Here is an 18145-nt window from a genome sequence, read left to right on the forward strand (position 1 = left end):
GCGTTAATCGGGAAGAACTGAATTTTACGTACATCCCTGGAGGTCAATATACTTCCATAAGGCAATCTGTCCCTTCTAACTGACTTTCGAATGTCCACGTGGCAATCAAGCAGAGGTCTGATTTTTTTTTAGAGGAAGACTTACTATTAATTTATTGCCCACAGATGATTTTAACAGAGTGCCCCTCAAGCACGAGCTGGAAATCAGCAAAGAGAGTGAGCACGAATCGGATGACTCTTCCGACGATGACAGTGACACCGAGGACACCAGCAACTACGTCAATGCGTCTTTCGTCATGGTAGGCGCCTACACTCCCAGAGCCCTCCAAAAAATCGTAGCTACGTTATCATGGCCGTTCACTGAGTGATTCTGTAGAAGAATGACGAGCTTCGGTTTTTAACACTGTATTGTAATTCATCGAAAGGCTTAAGGATGTGAAAACCTGACAAGCTGAACAACACAAGACAATGCTGTTAGTCGTGTGACAAATATGACTATAATCATGTCGATTTGAAAAACAATAAAATAGAAATTTGAGAAAAAATAATATTTTGAACAAACGTAAGTATTTGAAAATGTTTACGTTTAGTCAGACACCCAAACCGTAAGCAAATCAAATACGTGTGTTTGTATAGTTAAAACTTTTCTTTCGGATTACCTAAATTATTAGGTGAGTCTGTGTCACGTACCTTTTTTTAATTTTTATAAACTGAGAATTCAAACAAGAGACTTTTAGTCATTCGGCGAATCCTTTTTGCTTATAGGCTAAGTTGGATTTCTATCCAGTTTTCCTAAAACACACATTCATAGAATGTTACCTCAATGATCAGCTATCCTGAGTGTATAGACCTCAACAGAGACATAACGAAGATAATTCCTTTTATAACCACATTAGCCTTTTTAGAGAGAGAGAGAAAAAAAAGGTATTTTAGGAAAGAAAAAGTTGTTAGCGTTGTAAGGTAATATTTTCTAATCTTGATTTCACATGATCAGCTAAGTGTTATCATTAACTAAATAAGTATTTTACATACAGAGATCACATTGTTTCTGGGACCTGAGAATCTTAATCTTTTTATGTGACAACGTTGATGTCAAAACGAAGCGACTCTGTTTCCGGGAGGCTGTTTAAGACTCCACTGTTTTCATCCGTTGGCAGTGGTAACGAAGCCCACCGCTTCTTTTCCTCTTTATTTTCTGTAAAGAGCTACTGGAAACCCGAAGTGATGATTGCCGCTCAGGGACCCCTAAAGGAGACCATCGGTGACTTCTGGCAGATGATTTTCCAAAGAAAAGTGAAAGTGATTGTCATGCTGACGGAGCTCAAGAGCAGAGACCAGGTTTGTACTTTTCTCAAACCTTTCTGCCCTAAAGTTCGTTCTCTGTTCTTGGATGACGGATGTGATGGCTGCACCCAAGTCTTCTCGACCGCCCCCCATGCGATTTCACTGGCTCATGCCGGTCGTCTTCCATGCGGCTGGTGGCCTCCCGCGTCTGGCGTCTGGCTCGTGGCAGGCTGTCCCATTTCTGCGTGCCGCTCACAGACCACCTAACACGTGGCAATCCCAGGGTCGGCCTCCCAAAGACAACAAGCCACAGCCACGTTGTCCTTCTGTTTTCTTCAAGATAGACACCGAGCTCCTCGGTCTGAGGCTTAAGACCTTCAATAATCTGGCCGACGTCTATCTTTCCATTTCCCTCCTCTTTTCGTGTCTTCCATCCTTTCCGCCCTGAACAGGTGGGTTTACTGGCCGAATCTCAACGAATCGTCTGCGTCTTCATCACCGAGGCTTCACTTACCGACGTCCCACGTACCCGTTTTGAATCCATCCTTCCCATTCTGATCCTATCCTTCCGGGAAGACAAAACCCCTGAGCATTGTTATCGAAACCCTGTCTTCTTTATGTCTGTGCGCTATTTATTGCTGTAACATTCTACAGTTAACCTAAGGTCGAATTTGCTCTGAACGCCTGCGACGTGCGTTTGATCCTTTCCTCGATGCCTCGAGTTATCGAAATTGCCGTCCCCACGTTTCAGCGCCAAACGCATTCGCCGACGTTAACGTTAACGCTGATTTCATGAGCAGCCTCATCAGCGTGCGATGACATGACAGGCATTCTCTCTCTCTCTCTCTCTCTCTCTTCTCTGGTCCCTACCCTGGGCCGTGAAAATTTGTCTTTTTTAGTCTTCTGGGGTTTTTTTTTTTTTTTCCTTTTCTTTTCTTTAAAAAATATACGTTTGTATTTCCAGCATGGCATTCCGGCATCGTGCCCTTCGTCTCAGTCCTGAGAGTCGGGGGCGGGGGGCAGGGCGGTGCGGGTGGGAGGCCTCCCGACGTCGGACCGTAGTTGACGGAGAACCGTTTGCAGAGAAGACACGTTTTTGTGACTCTCCCGCTCTTCGGTCTGACCCTTTACGTAGATATCCGGTCGCATTCCCTAGAGCCGCTCGTGGCGCTGGTCGTCGACACACAGAGACAAAGCTCCGAGGATGCGGACTCTTCCCTGAAGGGGCAGCTGGAGGGTCTGGGAAATCTAAGCCGCCGCCGGGCCCTGAGCGACGGCAGCTCAGTCTGTCGTCGTGAGAGGTGGCGATGAGGGCGTGGTAGGGAGGAGCAGATGTCAGGGACCAGGGACGACGGGGCTGCTCCTGTGGCGTCCTGGCCACCTCGGTTGACCCTTCGTCCCCTGATATGCACAAGGAAACACACGGCCTTACCGAATGGCTGTCCACCAGAGTTCAAACGGAGTTTAGACTTTCACGAGCAGCTTTCAGTCTGCAGACACAATGAGGAATTTCAGTTTGATAGGGCGGAGGAAGGGGGAGACGGAGCGAGAGAGAGGGGTGCTCCGAATCCTCGGAACGCGAACACGACGCCGGCACAGACGTCGTCGACTCAGGCTCTTTCTTTTCTAGGAGGCCTGTGCTCAGTACTGGGGTGACGGGAAGCAGACACACGGAGACATAGAGGTCGAAATGAAAGACACCCAGCGCGCTTCAGCGTACACGCTCCGTGCCTTCGAACTGAGGCACGCCAAGGTACAGAGACGGTTGCGACAGTGCGCACCTTTGCTGTCAACTCCCCGGCAGAGCAACGGACTCGCTCCACGCGAGCAAAGTCGCGGCCTGTGCGATGCCATCAGAACGGAATGGCCAGGCGATTTAAATGAAAGTCATTGTGAGGAAAATGTGAACCTCACTCGAGGTGACGTCTCTTTCGCTTCTGGTTTCAGAGGAAAGATTCCCGGACCGTGCACCAGTTCCAGTACCACGGCTGGAAGGCGGATGAGCTGCCTGCGGAGCCTGGGGACTTGGTCTCTGTGATTCGGGCCCTCAAACAGAAGCTCCCCGCGAGGAACTCCGCCGAAGGGAACAAGCACCCCAAGAATGCGCCTCTCCTGGTCCACTGCAGGTGGGTGGGTCTGAGCAGACGGCTCCACGAATCCTCGTCGTTCTTGACTCCCTGGTCCCCGCTTCCTGTTCGGTCCCACTGATCCTGATCCATAAACCACAGCGGAGGCTCACGGTGGAGCTGGTCGCTCTCTCGGTTTAATACTCGGTTTCGTTGATGCGTCACGTGGATGTTCAGCTTCCACCTGTGATAAATGCTTACGTATCGCCCTTAAAGAAGGGAGACGTTGGAAGAAGGCAGCTTACTATAAAAAGTTTCCGTGCAAATGTTAAATTAAGAAAACGAAATGAAAAACAGTAAAGTAAACTGAGAAAAGTAAGCCTAGGAAAATGCTTTTAGAATTTTCGAGCAAGCCTCGTCGTCATTAGAATTACACACGCTCGAATCGAGCCCTTAGAGATATGCTGCTTTTCAGCGTTGATTTGAGTTTTCAAAAGTGAAATGTCTGGAAAGAAAGTTGAATAAGGGAAGTTCAGGCTTAAAATGGTACGTATTTCTTAGCCTGTGGTTAAATATGTCCCCTAGTTATGTCCAATAAACAAACTCCTGCTAATAATAAATTCTTCAGATTAGATCCTTGTAATAACAGGACATCCCTCTCACAGGCTACTGAACCACTCGGTCGCCCTGTTTCTAATGACTCCTTCTACCAGGTGTCATTTCTCTGTTGAGGCGAAGTGTGAACAGTAGTGAAAAGCAGCAGAGAAGCAGAAGGGAACAGGAGAAAAGCCACGTGCTTTAGACCATCGGTTCCGGCATTTCCGGCGTTGGCGGTTCCTAGCCATGCCTTCGTCACCCCGAAACCTCGGTGTCCTCATCTATCAAATCGGCATTATCACATCTGTCCTAACAACGTCAGATGTAAATAAAAATGCGTTATAATCTATAAAGTACTGAACAGAAGAAAGGATCTTTGTCAAGCCTAAGACAAAATTTTTTTTAAACGATTGGCTTACTCTACTCCCCCCCAAAATGCATTTGGCAGAAATATTCGGCTCTTACGAGATGGGAATAAAATGATACAGCGAACGTGAAGGGGGGAGCACACCCCGTCTCTCTCTCCCTTTTATTCTGCTGTCATGGCGTCCGTAAAACGGGCTTATTCTGTGTGTATCTTTTCTTTCTTCGGTAGGGATGGGTCTCAGCAGACGGGCCTGTTCTGCGCGCTGCTGAACCTCCTGGAAAGCGCAGACACAGAAGACGTGGTGGACGTTTTCCAGGCGGTGAAGTCCCTGCGCAAAGCGCGGCCGGAGATGGTCCCCACGTTCGTAAGTGTCCCTCGCGTCCGCGTCTGCTTTCCACGTGTCTCGTGTTTTTGTTTTGACAGCTTCCCCTCCCCTGCCTCCCTCCTCCTCCTCCTCCTCCCCCTCCTCTCCATCCCCTCCTCTTCCCTCCCCTCCCTCCCCCCCCCCAGCCTCTTTCCTTCTCTTGTCTTCGGTTTTCTATTCTTCTAGTTCATCTTTCGTTTTCGCGTGATAATTCGCACTAAGTTACTATCACTGTAGTTAAGAGACTCATCGGACGTCGCCAGCAACACGCTGTGGCTGTCCGGAGAGATTTCAGTGCTCGTGGCTTCTCTCCTCGCTCCGTCTTTAATCCGTATCGATCTGTGTTGCTGTGTAACAAACCGCCCCGTAACTTAGAGACGGAAGAAGGAAACGCTTATTGTAGGCGGTGGTCGATTCGATCCGCTGGCAGGTGCCCCGGACCATGGCAGCGCGAGCCAGTCCGGGCCAGGCTCACTGCATGTCCGGTGCCGCTGAGTGTGTCCAGCAGGGTTTGTCTGGTCCAAAATGACTCCATCGTCAATAGGCCAGCAGATGGCTGGCACTTAGCCATAGGAAAAGGGGTGTGGGGGTCACGCGTCTCCCCTCATCCAGAGGCCAGCCCGGGAGTTTTCTCACGAAGGCAGCGGGGAGCCAGAGACGGGGAGCCTGGGCTGGGGGCCGGATGGCGGGGCTTCCTCTGCGTTTTACTGCCTAACGGGTCACAAGGCCAGCTCAGAGGCCCGGCCTGGGGCGACGGGCTCGCCGCTCGTTAAGATGACCTGCAAAGTCACACGGCAAAGAGGTGTGAAGACGCACAGGATGCGCAGTGTGGGTTTTTGTCCTCGGTGTGGGAGGGACTCACCGTTCAGTGTAGGAACAGGTGGGCGCTTGCTCAGCGATGCGGAGTCCCGTGGGACACCGTGCCAGGCACATCAGCGAGGGCGCTGAGCTCAGCCAGCGGGGGTCGGGCGGGCTCCTCCAAGCAGGTGGCCCCGGTGGCGGGCCTGGGCCCGAGAGTAAGCGTGACAGCCGGCGTCACGGGCGGAGGCGTGGGGGCGAGACGCCCGTGGCCTGTGGGGCGATGCCGCCGGGCGCCCTCGGTCCGTCCTGTCACACGGCAAGCGGAGAAAGCCGTCGACGACGTTCTTCTCGGTTATCCGCCTCTCCCGCGAGGTGGCGGGTGCGTCTTGCTCATCCCCACCCCTTACGGAATTTCTCGCCTGTTCCCTCTGCCAGGAGCAGTACCAGTTCCTGTACGACGTCATCGCCGGCGTGTACCCGGCTCGGAACGGACGCGTGAAGAACGCCAGACAGGGGGACCACGTCGAGATGGCGAACGAGGTGGACAGAGCAGAGGGGGCCGCCAACCGCGCGGGCCCCGGCGAGGCCCAGGCCGCAGGCGGGCAGGACGGCGGCTCCAAGGCCGCGAGCGGCCCCGGGGGCCCGGAACAGTCGGCCAACGGCCCGGCGAGTCCGACCTTGACGCCCAGCGCCTAGGCCGGGCCGAGCCGGGCGCCTCGCGCCGCCGGGTCAAGGCCGCCTCTCTTCGTCCAGAAGCAGGAGGGGGAAACGGAGGCAGAGGGATTAACGGGGCGCCTCGGACCCGTTTTTGTGGAAAGCTTCTATTTTACTACTGCGGAGAGAACATTTAAGACAGGTTTGCTGCAACGTTTGTACAGTCTCATGCTTCTTTTAAAATTTTATCTATCATGCAGCAAACAATAACTTCTCTGTAGTCTTTGTGCGTGAGAAAGAACGAGAGAAAATGATTTCGAGCGAATCTGAACGGTCTTCAGAAACTGCCTCTTTTTTTTTTAAGAAAAAACACAATATTTTTACCGAAAGTGTTAGCTTAAAGCACATATTTTTTTAAGTCGTGAATTGCTGGTGGGCTGTGCAAGAGTAACGTGCATTTCTACGACGACCTCAAGATGTCCTCCTTGTCCTGCTCAACTACGCCTCGCAGTTTACTGTTGCTTCTAGAAATAGACATAAAGTTAGAGTTCCTGCAGAACGTGAATGAAATTAACTTTTGGAACCCTTCACTCCATATGTTAGCACTTAGTCCAATCTCTTTTCAAGTTTATTTAATCTAATGTAAAATTTTCAAGCAAGTCTATCTTGTTACCTTGTTTACAACAGGAATTATTCTCTGTATAATATGTGAAATTCATTGCTTGATACTTTTGACCCAAAATTACGTTTGTTACAATTGAACTTAAATAAACTTCTCTAAACGAATACAGTGTACGTTAAACCCGTAAGATAAAAATAGAATCGTGCAAATGTATTTGTGCTAAATATTTACACACAAAACCTAATGTAGCTAATTCGATGGAATATAACATTGATATGAGGCATATAATATTGCACATACTTATTTTCCATGTCAAGGTTCGTCCTTGACTTTCATTTACCTTGTGCATCTACTTTGAAGTTCTCCAACACTTAGACAGCTTTTTACCGGGAATCGATATCAATAATCCTAATAAAATGCAATCATTATCTTTTCTTGTACATAATATATTGTGATACATGTTCATAAGTAGATTAGATAAGCACATTTTAAAATATAGGCTATGCAATTAACTTTAGTAAAACAATTTTTTTTTAAATAACGAAAGAAACCCCTTGTACTGAATTCTGCACCCGCTTATACACTGGTCACACGCTGCCTTTAGGTTGGCTTGGTTTCTTACATCTTCACACTCCTGCCTGATTTTATTTTTAAAATTTTTTTATTTAAAAAACTTGTATTAAGGTATAATTGACATGCAATATTCTAATAGGCTCCTGACTGCTTTTCAGTGTCTTAAGGACACATCCTCAATTGCTTTCCATTCGACTCATTTATCTTGTGTTCACCCTTCTCTTCTTTTGTTAATTATACACACTGAATTGGCGATTAATCCTTACATTACCGTGTAGTACCTTGTTGCTAACGTGAAGAGAGTGAGTCTTAGAATGAAGCAACAGTTTCAAATTTATGCTGTTTACTTTCTGTCTCTTTACTTACTAATGAGAAAAGCGTGGTAGAGAATCATGTTTTGAGCACCACAAAGAAATAAAGCTTGCTTTCCCGTCTCTCCTTAGTCATGTAAATTCTTCTGCCTCAGTTTCTCCAACTGAAATTCGACCAGTTGCCACATACTGGATCATGTAGTTAAAACATACGGTTCTCATGTTCGGTAGATAGGTGTCACATGTGTTTCTTTTATCTGAGCTGCTGCAAAATACTTAGAAATAGAGCCCTGGAAACTTCTGTGAGTTTAGAAGCAATCCTGGAAACTTTTTTCTTCTCCATGTGAGAAGCTGTGGTCAGACAGAGAGGGCGTTGGAAGGCCCGTTACTCTGTGGCGTATGTATCAATCAGAATCAATCCGAATCGATCCGAATCAATCTGTATCAATCAGTATCAATTAGTATCAATGAGTAGAGCCACTACACTGGAATAGAGAATTATAAGTTTACGATTCTTATCTTAAAAAAGAAAGTAGTGATTTGCAGACCTATGTTGATAACTGTGGGCTGCATTCCTAATTAATCTGTCACAAGACAGAATATATTCATTTTCTAAGGTCTGGCAATGCCATTAGTGGCTCCAAGATCTAGTTAGAAAAATTAAGCCCATAGTTCCGTTTTAGAAATAAGGTTTGGATCTGGTTATATAATTATCGAACAGAAAGACACCATGTTGTATTTCTTTTAAAGTTTATTTTATATTTGGCATCAGAATTCATTAGAAATAAAAGATACACTTAGTTGTCCCCAAATTCAGCTCCCATCAATTTTTTACATAGTACATAGTAAAAAAAAAGCTTATTTTTTTTACAAATATGTATTTTTACACAAAGTATCTTTTACAAATAAATATTTGCAGAAAAGAAATATACACTTTAATATTTCCTGCAATGGTAAAACTGTGTGAACTGATTAGCTGAATGTCTTTGCAATAAGTATTTTAAAATCATAAGCTTCTACTCAGAACTCTTTCATTCTCTCATACAAATTCTATAACTGGAACGATCTGCAAGTTTTTCAAAATAACACATTCGAAATTGGGATTTTTCGTTTCCGGTTTCAAGTGAAAAGATTGATTCTGCAGAGGGTCTATTTTCTGTAATCATTCTTTTGCAAACCTCTTTATGCTCCTCTTTACATTTTCTTGATGCAATACCAACACAATCAGAGGGTACGTATCCTGTATCATTACTTGTAAATAAAAACAATGATGATTATTGTAATAACTAACATTTACCGAGGTGCAATCCTTGCCGAGTATTTTTACTAACTGTTTTACCTGCATCTGTTTCTCAAGACGAGTTCTAAGCAGCACATAATCTTAGTATCTCTGTTCTGTAGGTGAGGAACTGAGGTTTAGAATAATTACAGCATCTGGCCCGTTACGACACATCTAGCAGGTGACAGTCAGGATTCGAAACAAGGCCACATGTAACAGATGCTGAACGAAGCTGTACAACATGGTAGGCTTAGCCGGACTCACAACGTCGAAGTTCTTATACAAAATACACACACCCTTCGACGTCCATGGGAAAGGATTATTTTCATAAGACATATAAACAAAGATCACCTCATCACTAAAGTGAGCGCCAGGAAATCGAACACAACAATCACTCACAAAGGCCATTGTTCCATCGTCTCTGAAGTGGGTCGTCAGAATGTGTCCTTCCTGGTTCGGTCACATTTCAGTATGTTTGTCAGAGGAGACGTCAATCAGTGTTTGAAACAAGTGAACAGGGCGTCATGGATGCGAATCACATTTCTAGAGGATGTGACTCACTTTCTCTGGTGAGCGAGTCCAAGGGACCTTGGTTCTTCTGCCTTAGCTGTCCTCTAACTCGGGATGCTAGGGAACATGAAACACTTTCTATGTCAAATAACGGGTGCATTTTGCTCTAGAAAAACCAGTGCTTTTTTGATTCATATGTGCCTTTTCCTGCAGTGTGAGTGGGACCTCCGGTACACTTATATTTAAGTTTCCAGAAAGACAGAATTTGTGGGACCCAATTATACTCTCACGCAGAGCAGATGAATCTAATCCATGCAGGCTGATGACTTGTCAAAGAATAAAAAATATCGTGTCAAATTACCATGTGAAACCTTATCACGAGCACTGTGGAGTGGGAAGGTAGGTAACTGAGAAGGGACACAATCTGCCTGCTCGTCACACGTGAGGTGACAGGTGGAACAGAATGGGGTCCCCCGTGGAACCCGTCCCCGCTGGTGAACACAGGCTCACTGGAGGGTCTCCTCGCGAAGTACCTAGGTAACTGCGCACCGAGCATTTTACCGGTAACCGATAATTTAGATTTTTCATTCATTCGGACTGTATTATGAATTCCATGTCACAAACTCCATTCCGCGGCTTTTGTGGTATGTTATTTGTCACAAAACAGGAAAGGGAGAAATGGAGTGTTACATTCGTAAAAAGTCGGCGTGCAGTAAGTCCCCACGGAAAGGCGTTTCCATTTGTATTAACTTATTTGCTTTCATTGCATCGACCACTGAACCTAAACGCAGGGATGGGAAGCAGAGAAGACGCAAAGGTTTGAAACCAAACGTCTGGATGTTTTCGACATAATTAAGAGACATGAAAACTAAGCTCAGTCAAGGGCCACCGGGGGCCGTATCCTGGCCTCCCGTCTCAGATGCTGCTCTGCCTCTTCCTGGACAATGGCCCAGAGAAGCTGGCTATTTAAGGTGATGCTCTGTAGAAGTCTCAGCATCATCTCTTTAAAAGCTTGACCTCCACCCCCCCCACACACTTTTCCCACGGGGATGCATTCCGATTAGGTTACAAGTCTAATGACCCATCGGACCCTCGTCCTAGAAGCTCTCGACTTTGATCCCATGTCATCTTGAAATATTAAGTAATCCTAAACAACCCTGTGTCCCATCTGAAGGCCATAAATACACCGTGAAGGGCCACCCTTAGCTCCGCATACAAGAAGCATTTTTTTAAATAACTAGAGTCATGTGAATTATGTGAGAAAATACATGTCAGACATACAAAGCGGACTGTAGCCTGGAGTTTTCTGTGTGTGTGTGTGTGTGTGTGTGTGTGGATTTCCTGTGAGATAGTCTAGTGTTTCTCGTCTGAGCTCACAGTTGGTTTTAGTTTCATAAAATGACTTCTTAAATGAAACAAATTATTTTTGTAAATAGAACGTGCTTTGGCAGTTTTCTCTTTGTTTAAAGTAGCATTAAATCATGGAAGTCAAGTTTCTCTTTGATGAGAGTCAGTGGGACATAAACTCTTTGTTCTTTCAAGAGGTAGCAAAATATTTGTTCGCAATTTAAATGCAGGAAGTTAACAAAGGTCAAAATCAGTCAAATCAATGACACGTTTAGTCAAATTACTAAAACTCACTAAGTTTTTCTACAAATTTTTTTCATGTGTTTTAATTCATTGCCCTGTAGTCATTCAGAGAGCCAAGGAATTTTAGAAATAAAACCGACCCTATATTTATACAATTTAAAAGAAGAGATTAATTTTATCTAGCACTGCGAGATGACGCGCTGTGTAGGTTATTTATTATTTAACATAGTTCTATGGAGATTTACATATAAGGTACATTTCAGGGGCTATGATAGGACATTTGTGTTTTGTGATTTATGTAGCGACGGAAATTATTATAAGTGCAAGACATATTTTGATATTAATTTTCATAAAATAAAGAATTGAGACTGGGCAAGGTCTGGAATTTCTAGTGACTCCAGAACCCCAGCCCTTCCCATTCCAATTCTCTTCCTCCTGTGCCTGACTCCAAATACTAGGGCACCAGCATCGCCTGACCCCCCGCACTCAAGGGACAGTCAAGCCCATGGCCGCCGGCTTGCTCCCGCCACCATTGCCCCCTGCAGGCCCGCGGCTGCTCTGAGTGATTCTTAAACACCGAGTGTGTCTAGCGGCTGGTTCCGAACTTGATTCTGTGCTTGACGAGGGACCTCAGAGGAGTGACAGGGTCATTTTCCTGTTCTCACTGGACCCGCTTCCCCGCCCTCCCCTGGTCCCCGTCCAGAGTCATCTCCGCGGCCACCGCTTCCTTTTCAAATTGCCATTTCTGTTCTGTTTTGTTTGGTGATGGTGTCGGAGCCTTGGGGACTGTTGTGACTGTGTCGCTGGGGATCGAGGCTCCGGGATCAGGGGTACGAGGTGGGCAGTTGGGAGACGGAGACACAGCTCTGTTCCGGCGAGGGCACCGTCGGCACCTGTCCGGGGGAAGCGCCGAGTCGCCTTCGCGCGGCTGTGGGCGCGGGAGGGAGCCCGGCCACGCCATCTTCCAGCCTCCGCGGCTGACCTCGTCGGTGCGAAATAAACCACCAGCCCACGCGGGCCGTGTGGCCGCCGCCATCGGGTTTACAGGCTCCTCCGGCTCTTACCCAGAAAGCGCGCCTCCCGTGGCTTACCCTCCGGAGAGTCTTTATGGCACCTCTCTTTGAGACTGGACACGATGGGAGGCCACCCAAGTTGTCCCCAGGCTGTCGTCAGAGACCCCAACGTTCCTCAACACCTGAACTAGGCTGCAAGCTAAGTTTCCTTAGGGGAACTGAAAAGGAGTCCCCACCCGAAGTCCCTGCGGCCCAGGGCAAAGACCAAGACAGTACGAGGCATGCATGCGTGCAAAGGGAGCACGTGTGCAGGGGCCTCCTAAAAAGGGCTGCTGCTGGTGAACGATGCCCGAAGCTGCGTCTTTCTCCTGCACTTGAGGACACGGAGGGGCACGCGCGTTTCAGTCTCAAGCTGACAGCAACCTCAGTCAAACACTAGTCACAGTAATCCTCAGCAGCGGCCCGCGTTTTCTCCAGGTCCCCCGACCCCCCCCATGTAGGTTTCAGAGCTGCGCTGCTCTCCCCGCTTCTGGAATTCTCAGCTGCTTCCGACGTCCACCAGCGGTGACTGGTTCCAGTGCCTCTCGCTGCCACCTCCCCCCTGCACCTTTTCCTCATCGTGATTCACCTTGGCACAGCTCAGGCGTCAGTGAGCTCGTTGCTTGTACTTCAAGCACCTGACATATGCCAGGCTCTGGGGACATTTTAATGGAGGCAGAAAGTCCTAGGTGGAAAGAAGCAAGTCTGGGGGGGCCTCTGTGGTCTGCCGCAAACCCTGCCCAGAGCGCAGGCGCCCCAGCCCCTCAGGAAGGGAGGTTCAGGAAGGAACTCTGAGGAGTCCCGGAGCAGCCGAACGTACCCCGCAAGCATCACCTGGAGATTTTTGTCCTGGAGGGAAGCAGGCATCTGGTCCCAGGCCTTCTCTGCCTGGCTTTCTTACCCACCTGAAAATTATTTCTCAGTCTACCTACCAAGGTTCAAGAAAAGAAATGGAGCTTACTTTAAAGCAGCTGCTAAAATGCAGCGCCTAGCTCAGCTTTCCCCCGCTGGGCATGTGCGGAAATCCAGACGTGACCAACTTCCGTTCAAATGTGCCTTTAACAATTCCGCTTTACCTGGCCCAACAGGTATTGCGCTGCGGCACCGTCGGTAATACAAAGCGTGTTTACAAAGCTCCCAGGGGCCCGGGAATCTGACCTTATTACTGACGAGGCATCTCACACGTTGCTGAATTTTTTCATGAGTATTTTTAATAACTGGAGCACTTATAAGCACAAAATACTTCATTTTAATAGAAGTTCTCAGATCAGTGGATTTTACCGAGGGAAAATATAACTTTTGTAGCATTAAAAAATAGCTTTACAGAGAGCTAAGTACATATGTCTTTCCGATTTCAGTAAAATACTCACATTTGAATTATCGAAATAGTCATAGTTCAATAGTGAGTCTCAACACTAATTTATTAACAGAATAAAACTGATATCTAACCATTTAAAATTATACTCTTTAAAGAAAATAAAAAGATCGACAAAGAGATATGGCTGAGCGTTCTTAATAAATGTGACGTAGAAGATCCGGGGGTGATGTACACTCACCTGATAAACTTTTCTTCAAAAACTATTTTAAAAATTTAAGAGAAGATTCAAAATTCTTGGGGTTAAAGAGTTCTGACCCCAATGATTTATAATCTAACATGTCAGAGGCAATGCGTCCCTTGGAGAATAAACTTCCCCTGAGTTGGCCCCCTGGTCTCCGTGGCAACAAAGTGGCTTATTGTATCCCTTGCTTTATGAGAAATAGAAAACTTTTTTATATTTCTTAAAGTTTTTTGTATATGTTTTAAATGAGTCTTTAGAAGTGTATAAAAGTGTACAATATAAATGAATTCGGTGGGGTTTGTATGCTAGGGTGACAAAACCAGACAAATAAGTCATCCGATTTCTTTATACTTTTTTATTACTCTAAATGGAATTTTTATTCATTAGTGAAACGAAATATAAATATTCTGTATTTAAATTTAGATTACGAAGAATTTCTCTTTCTATATAAAAAAAATCATTAACTTATTTTTAAGCTCCCACTTCTCCTTTCTTTGAGAAGATTTTCAGCTCAGGATATTTTCATCCAAAATATGTATTTCCTTTCTGGATGAGTGTTGAATAAGCACAAATTTGGGCAAACGCGTTTTATTTTACTGATTTACGCTTCTATTTTACTATTAACTGTCACAGGACAGAAACTTTCACGGGAACGGTTTGTGGTTTTTCTCGGCCGGTTTTGCCAGACGGAAGTATTTTGCACGCATGTGCACGAACGCCTTTCTCCGCCTCGTAGAGAACGCCCAGCAGGTTGTGCTGCAGCCCCTGCGGTGGTTTTGTTCAGATGCCGTGGGATGTGCCGCTGAGCACGAGGGGAGCATAACTGTTCCGTCTCAGTCAGCAAGCATTTCTAGAAACCGAAAAAAAGGATTTTTAAAAAAACGGAGGCGAATCGTCCTAAATGTTTAATTACAGTTTTTACTGTATTTTTTTCCTCTCACGTGTCCGAGTCCTTGTCACTCTGTCGACTGCCGTATCAGCCCTCGATGCTCAGAGAAATCGCTCCAAGTCATCTCTCACCTTTGGCTGCAAATATAAATAAATAACTCTTTAAGCAGACTTTTCTTTTTCTCCTAAGTAGTGTATTAGCTGGCGTTTTACCCAAAAGAAATCAGAGGGGAACGAAGCCCGCTGTCTGCTTTCAGAGCCCACACTAACGACTTAGACGACACCAGCTCCACGCACGAGTCCAACCGATGAAATGCACTGCGTGCAGAGCGGGTGTAGACATCTTCCCTCCACAGAGTTTATTTAAGGTCCTTTGGCAGAAACTCACGCTGGAATAGGCAGCCTCTTGGACGCTTTCCCCTTGAAATTCGACACCTAATGGTTTTCCTCTTGGCTGAGAAACTCCATAAACAGAAGTCAGGCAGGGCCTGGGACTTGGGCCCTGCGGGCAGCTGGGCCTGCACCAAGCAGGGGCGGCCGGGGGCGGTGGGGACAGGGACAGCTCCTGGCTGCCTTGAGATGCATCGTACAACAGAACACCCTGGAGGAGGATGAGGACGCAGCCCGGCTCTGAGTCCCCACGCTCTGCCCGCCCCCTGGGAGCTGGCGGGGGCCCTGTGCCGGGTGGGGGCTGCTGGCGAGTGGCTGCGCCCCTTTGGAGCGAGGCCCACGCGGGGCGGGGCGGGGCGGGGCGAGCTCCCCGTCGGAGCCGGAGCCGGAGCCTGGTCCCGTGCTGCTGGCTCGGTGGGACGGGCCGTGGGGAAGCGACTCAGCTGTGTTTAGCTGCAGTTTCTTCGCCTCTAAAATTGGGGTAAATATTTTTAAATGACCTTTTATTCGAGGCAGTAACCCGAGCGCCGTGTTGTACCTTCTGTTTTTCTCATTTTGTCCTAAAAAGCAGCCAAGCAGTGGAGTTTGACCGTGGCGCTATTTTCTGACCGCCCCCCGCCCCAGCCCAGTTCGGTCACGTGTGACCTGCAAATCAGAGCTCTTACCTCCCGGGCTGGTTGTCACAAATACCTGAGATTAAGTGCGAAAGTGTTTCCAGGAGTGACTGACACGCTCTGAGAACTCAGAGGTGACGGTGGTTATAAACAGCCCGCCATAGGTAGCTGTCGCCCCCACCTTAGAGCCGTGGAGAGCGGCTAAGCAGACCGCCTGGAATCGGCGCGGGTCCACTGGCCACGAAAACTCCGCTCAAACCACGAGGCCAATACGCTTCCTGTTGCCGGAAGCTTCCATCCCGTTTGCTCATCTGCCACCCGCCCACCCGCCCTGGCGGAGCCCCGCGGCCCCCCAAACCAGCCCGGTCCAGCCAAGCTCTTCCGGCTCCCAGGCCAAGCCCGGCTCGAGGGAGGAAGTTCCAAACCAGAGTCAGCGTCTCCGTCCCTTGAGGCTGGATGTTGAGTCACCGTGCATCGGACAGAGAGTCCCAGCAGTAACCACAGAGTCCGTCTGTCGCTACGGAAAGCCCGGCGGTGGTCGCACGGGGGAGGGGAAGCCGCCCGCAGCTGGCCTGTGCCTCCCACCCCGAGGCTCGGCTCACCACTAACACCGGCGGCCCTGCCACGCTCATCACGGCAGCTCTCAGCATCTGAAACGAACCCGGGAGACACAGGGACACGGGACGTGGCCGAGGTCACACGACCTTTAACATTTCTAACAATAATGCTCTTCTGCGTTTATTACTCACCCATCCAGCTGAGTCATCTCGTCAAGGCTTCTCCCCGTGGGGCGTGGGAAGGACCCTGCCTTCCAGGGCCAGGGTGTGTAGGTGACACGCACCATCCCCCACACCGCAGGCCCTCGCGCTCATCCCGTTGGCGACACCTAGCGGCGAGGACGGCTGGGACACGCGGCCTCCATTCGTGTCCATATAAAAATCAGAGATGGTGGCGGTTAATTTTCTGTGTCCACCTAACTGAGCTGGGACGCTTAGGTAGCTGGTGACACATTGTTTCTGGGAGAGGCTGGCGTTTGACTCAGTAGACTGAGTGAATAACCGTCCGCCCTCAGCACTTTTGGCCTCCAGTTCATCGAGGCCCAAATGGAAAGAAACGATAAAGAAAGAGGGAAGTCTCTCTCTCGCCTTGAGCCAGGCATCCATCTTTCCTGACGTGCTGATTGTACGTTTGTGTCAGTCAACTGGGGACTCGGGCTGGTCAGGTGTTGGGCGAATTGGCTTGCGAGCCTGTCCCAGCACTGGCGTCCCCTAAACCCTCGTTGCCCGGCCACGACATCCACGTTCAGGGGAAGGGCTGGTGGGGGGCAGGCCAGGCCAGGCGAGCTCCCACTTGGTGGCCCGGACACCCTGTGTGGCGCCCGCGCCAGCTCCGCCTGGCCCACACCCCAGGTCAGCTGCGTCCGAGCAGCACAGGCCGTGGGCGGAGCCTCTCCCAGGGTTCGCCAAATTTTCCCCCAAATTAAAAGAACTAACAAACTGTATTACAAAAACAAACAGAATTTGTTTTTCCTTTTAACAAATAAAAACTAATTTATGCTACAGCTTTGTGCCCTGAATCAAGCCAACCGCACGAGTCCCTGCCAATACTTCTCTGTGTTAACTTCCCGAGTTCATCGAGCTGAGCCCTCGCTGGAAAAAGTATAGGGTTTGCGAGCCACTAATTGGCCTAAAATGCTCCTCTATTTTATATAAACACACAGCATAGTATCAAAAATAGAGTTGCATTCATTAGCCTAAAAATCCAGCTTCCCATGTGAAACCTTTTTTATAGCCCTCAAGATCCAGGCCCGCCTCTGCGGCTAAAGGGAAAGCTGTGTTTCAGACGTGTACTCTGAAATTCCACATGAGAAAGATGGCTCCGATTTCTATGTTTGCTTATTAACGTGTTTCATGAGCAGCGAGGCAGACAACAGAAAGCCTTCCCTTCGCTGTTCGGCGACAATATTGTCAGGAATGTGAACTGAAATTACTCAAAAACAAAATGACAGCAACACCACCAATAATAATAAAAGGGAAACAGATGTGTTCTCGTGGGTTCTGCACAGGCGACGAAACGCGACCTCATTGGCAGGAGCTTTCCTGAGTCTCCTGTTCCGCCCACGGCCAGGTGAGGCCGAGCATCTCCTGACCTCTCACTAGGATTCCCGATGCATCTCGCTCCTCCAGGCTTCGGTCACGCTCCAGGGTGAGGTGTGGGCCCGCCCTCCTTTGTCACCTGAGGTCTCTCCGCCCCAGTTCTTGGTTCCATCGTGTCACACCCATTTCATGGCTTCACGGCCTCTACTTCCTGTCTTCAGAACAGGAATAACCTCGTCCTCCACTCAAGAGAAATCGCCTCCCACCCACGTGGATGAGTAGTTTCCAGTAGGCTGTGTGGGAGTCCCACGTACCCGGGAGGACCGGGCTCCCCAAACTTGGAGAACCCATTGTGCTCACCGGTGGAACCATCGGAACCATCGGCGATTTGTTTTCCTGCCTTGTTATGAATCTGCAGACTTCCCTTAACACACTTTGTGTCGTGTTAAATGTATCCGTTTGAACAAATAAATGTATCTGTTTGAACACACAAATGTATCCGTTTGAACACACAAATGTATCCGTTTGA

General features: G+C 48.2%; 1 protein-coding gene and 1 long non-coding RNA gene across 3 annotated transcripts in view; one reads left to right on the plus strand and one right to left on the minus strand.

Moving 5' to 3' along the window:
* The window catches only part of PTPRC (protein tyrosine phosphatase receptor type C), an 85173-nt gene extending 77412 nt beyond the window's left edge, over positions 1 to 7761 (plus strand). Inside the window, exons 25-30 of the mRNA XM_039883499.1 lie at positions 165 to 298; positions 1203 to 1337; positions 2914 to 3036; positions 3231 to 3409; positions 4542 to 4677; positions 5914 to 7761. Coding sequence (XP_039739433.1) covers positions 165 to 298; positions 1203 to 1337; positions 2914 to 3036; positions 3231 to 3409; positions 4542 to 4677; positions 5914 to 6174 — 968 coding nt within the window. The 3' untranslated portion in view covers positions 6175 to 7761. The remainder of the gene's footprint in view (positions 1 to 164; positions 299 to 1202; positions 1338 to 2913; positions 3037 to 3230; positions 3410 to 4541; positions 4678 to 5913) is intronic.
* Positions 7762 to 14200: 6439 nt separating this feature from the next.
* Positions 14201 to 18139, minus strand: LOC120619232 (uncharacterized). Of its 2 annotated transcripts, XR_005657423.1 has the most exons (4): positions 16270 to 18139; positions 14905 to 16170; positions 14570 to 14654; positions 14201 to 14478 (listed from the first exon to the last, which is right to left on the minus strand). It is a non-coding gene; the product is annotated as an uncharacterized LOC120619232 (long non-coding RNA). The 2 variants fall into 2 exon arrangements; XR_005657422.1 differs by having other exon boundaries at positions 14201 to 16170.
* Positions 18140 to 18145: the final 6 nt, after the last annotated feature.

Source organism: Pteropus medius, unplaced genomic scaffold (assembly GCF_902729225.1).
Source record: "Pteropus medius unplaced genomic scaffold, Ma_sr-lr_union100, whole genome shotgun sequence".
NCBI classification, from domain to species: Eukaryota; Metazoa; Chordata; class Mammalia; order Chiroptera; family Pteropodidae; genus Pteropus; species Pteropus medius.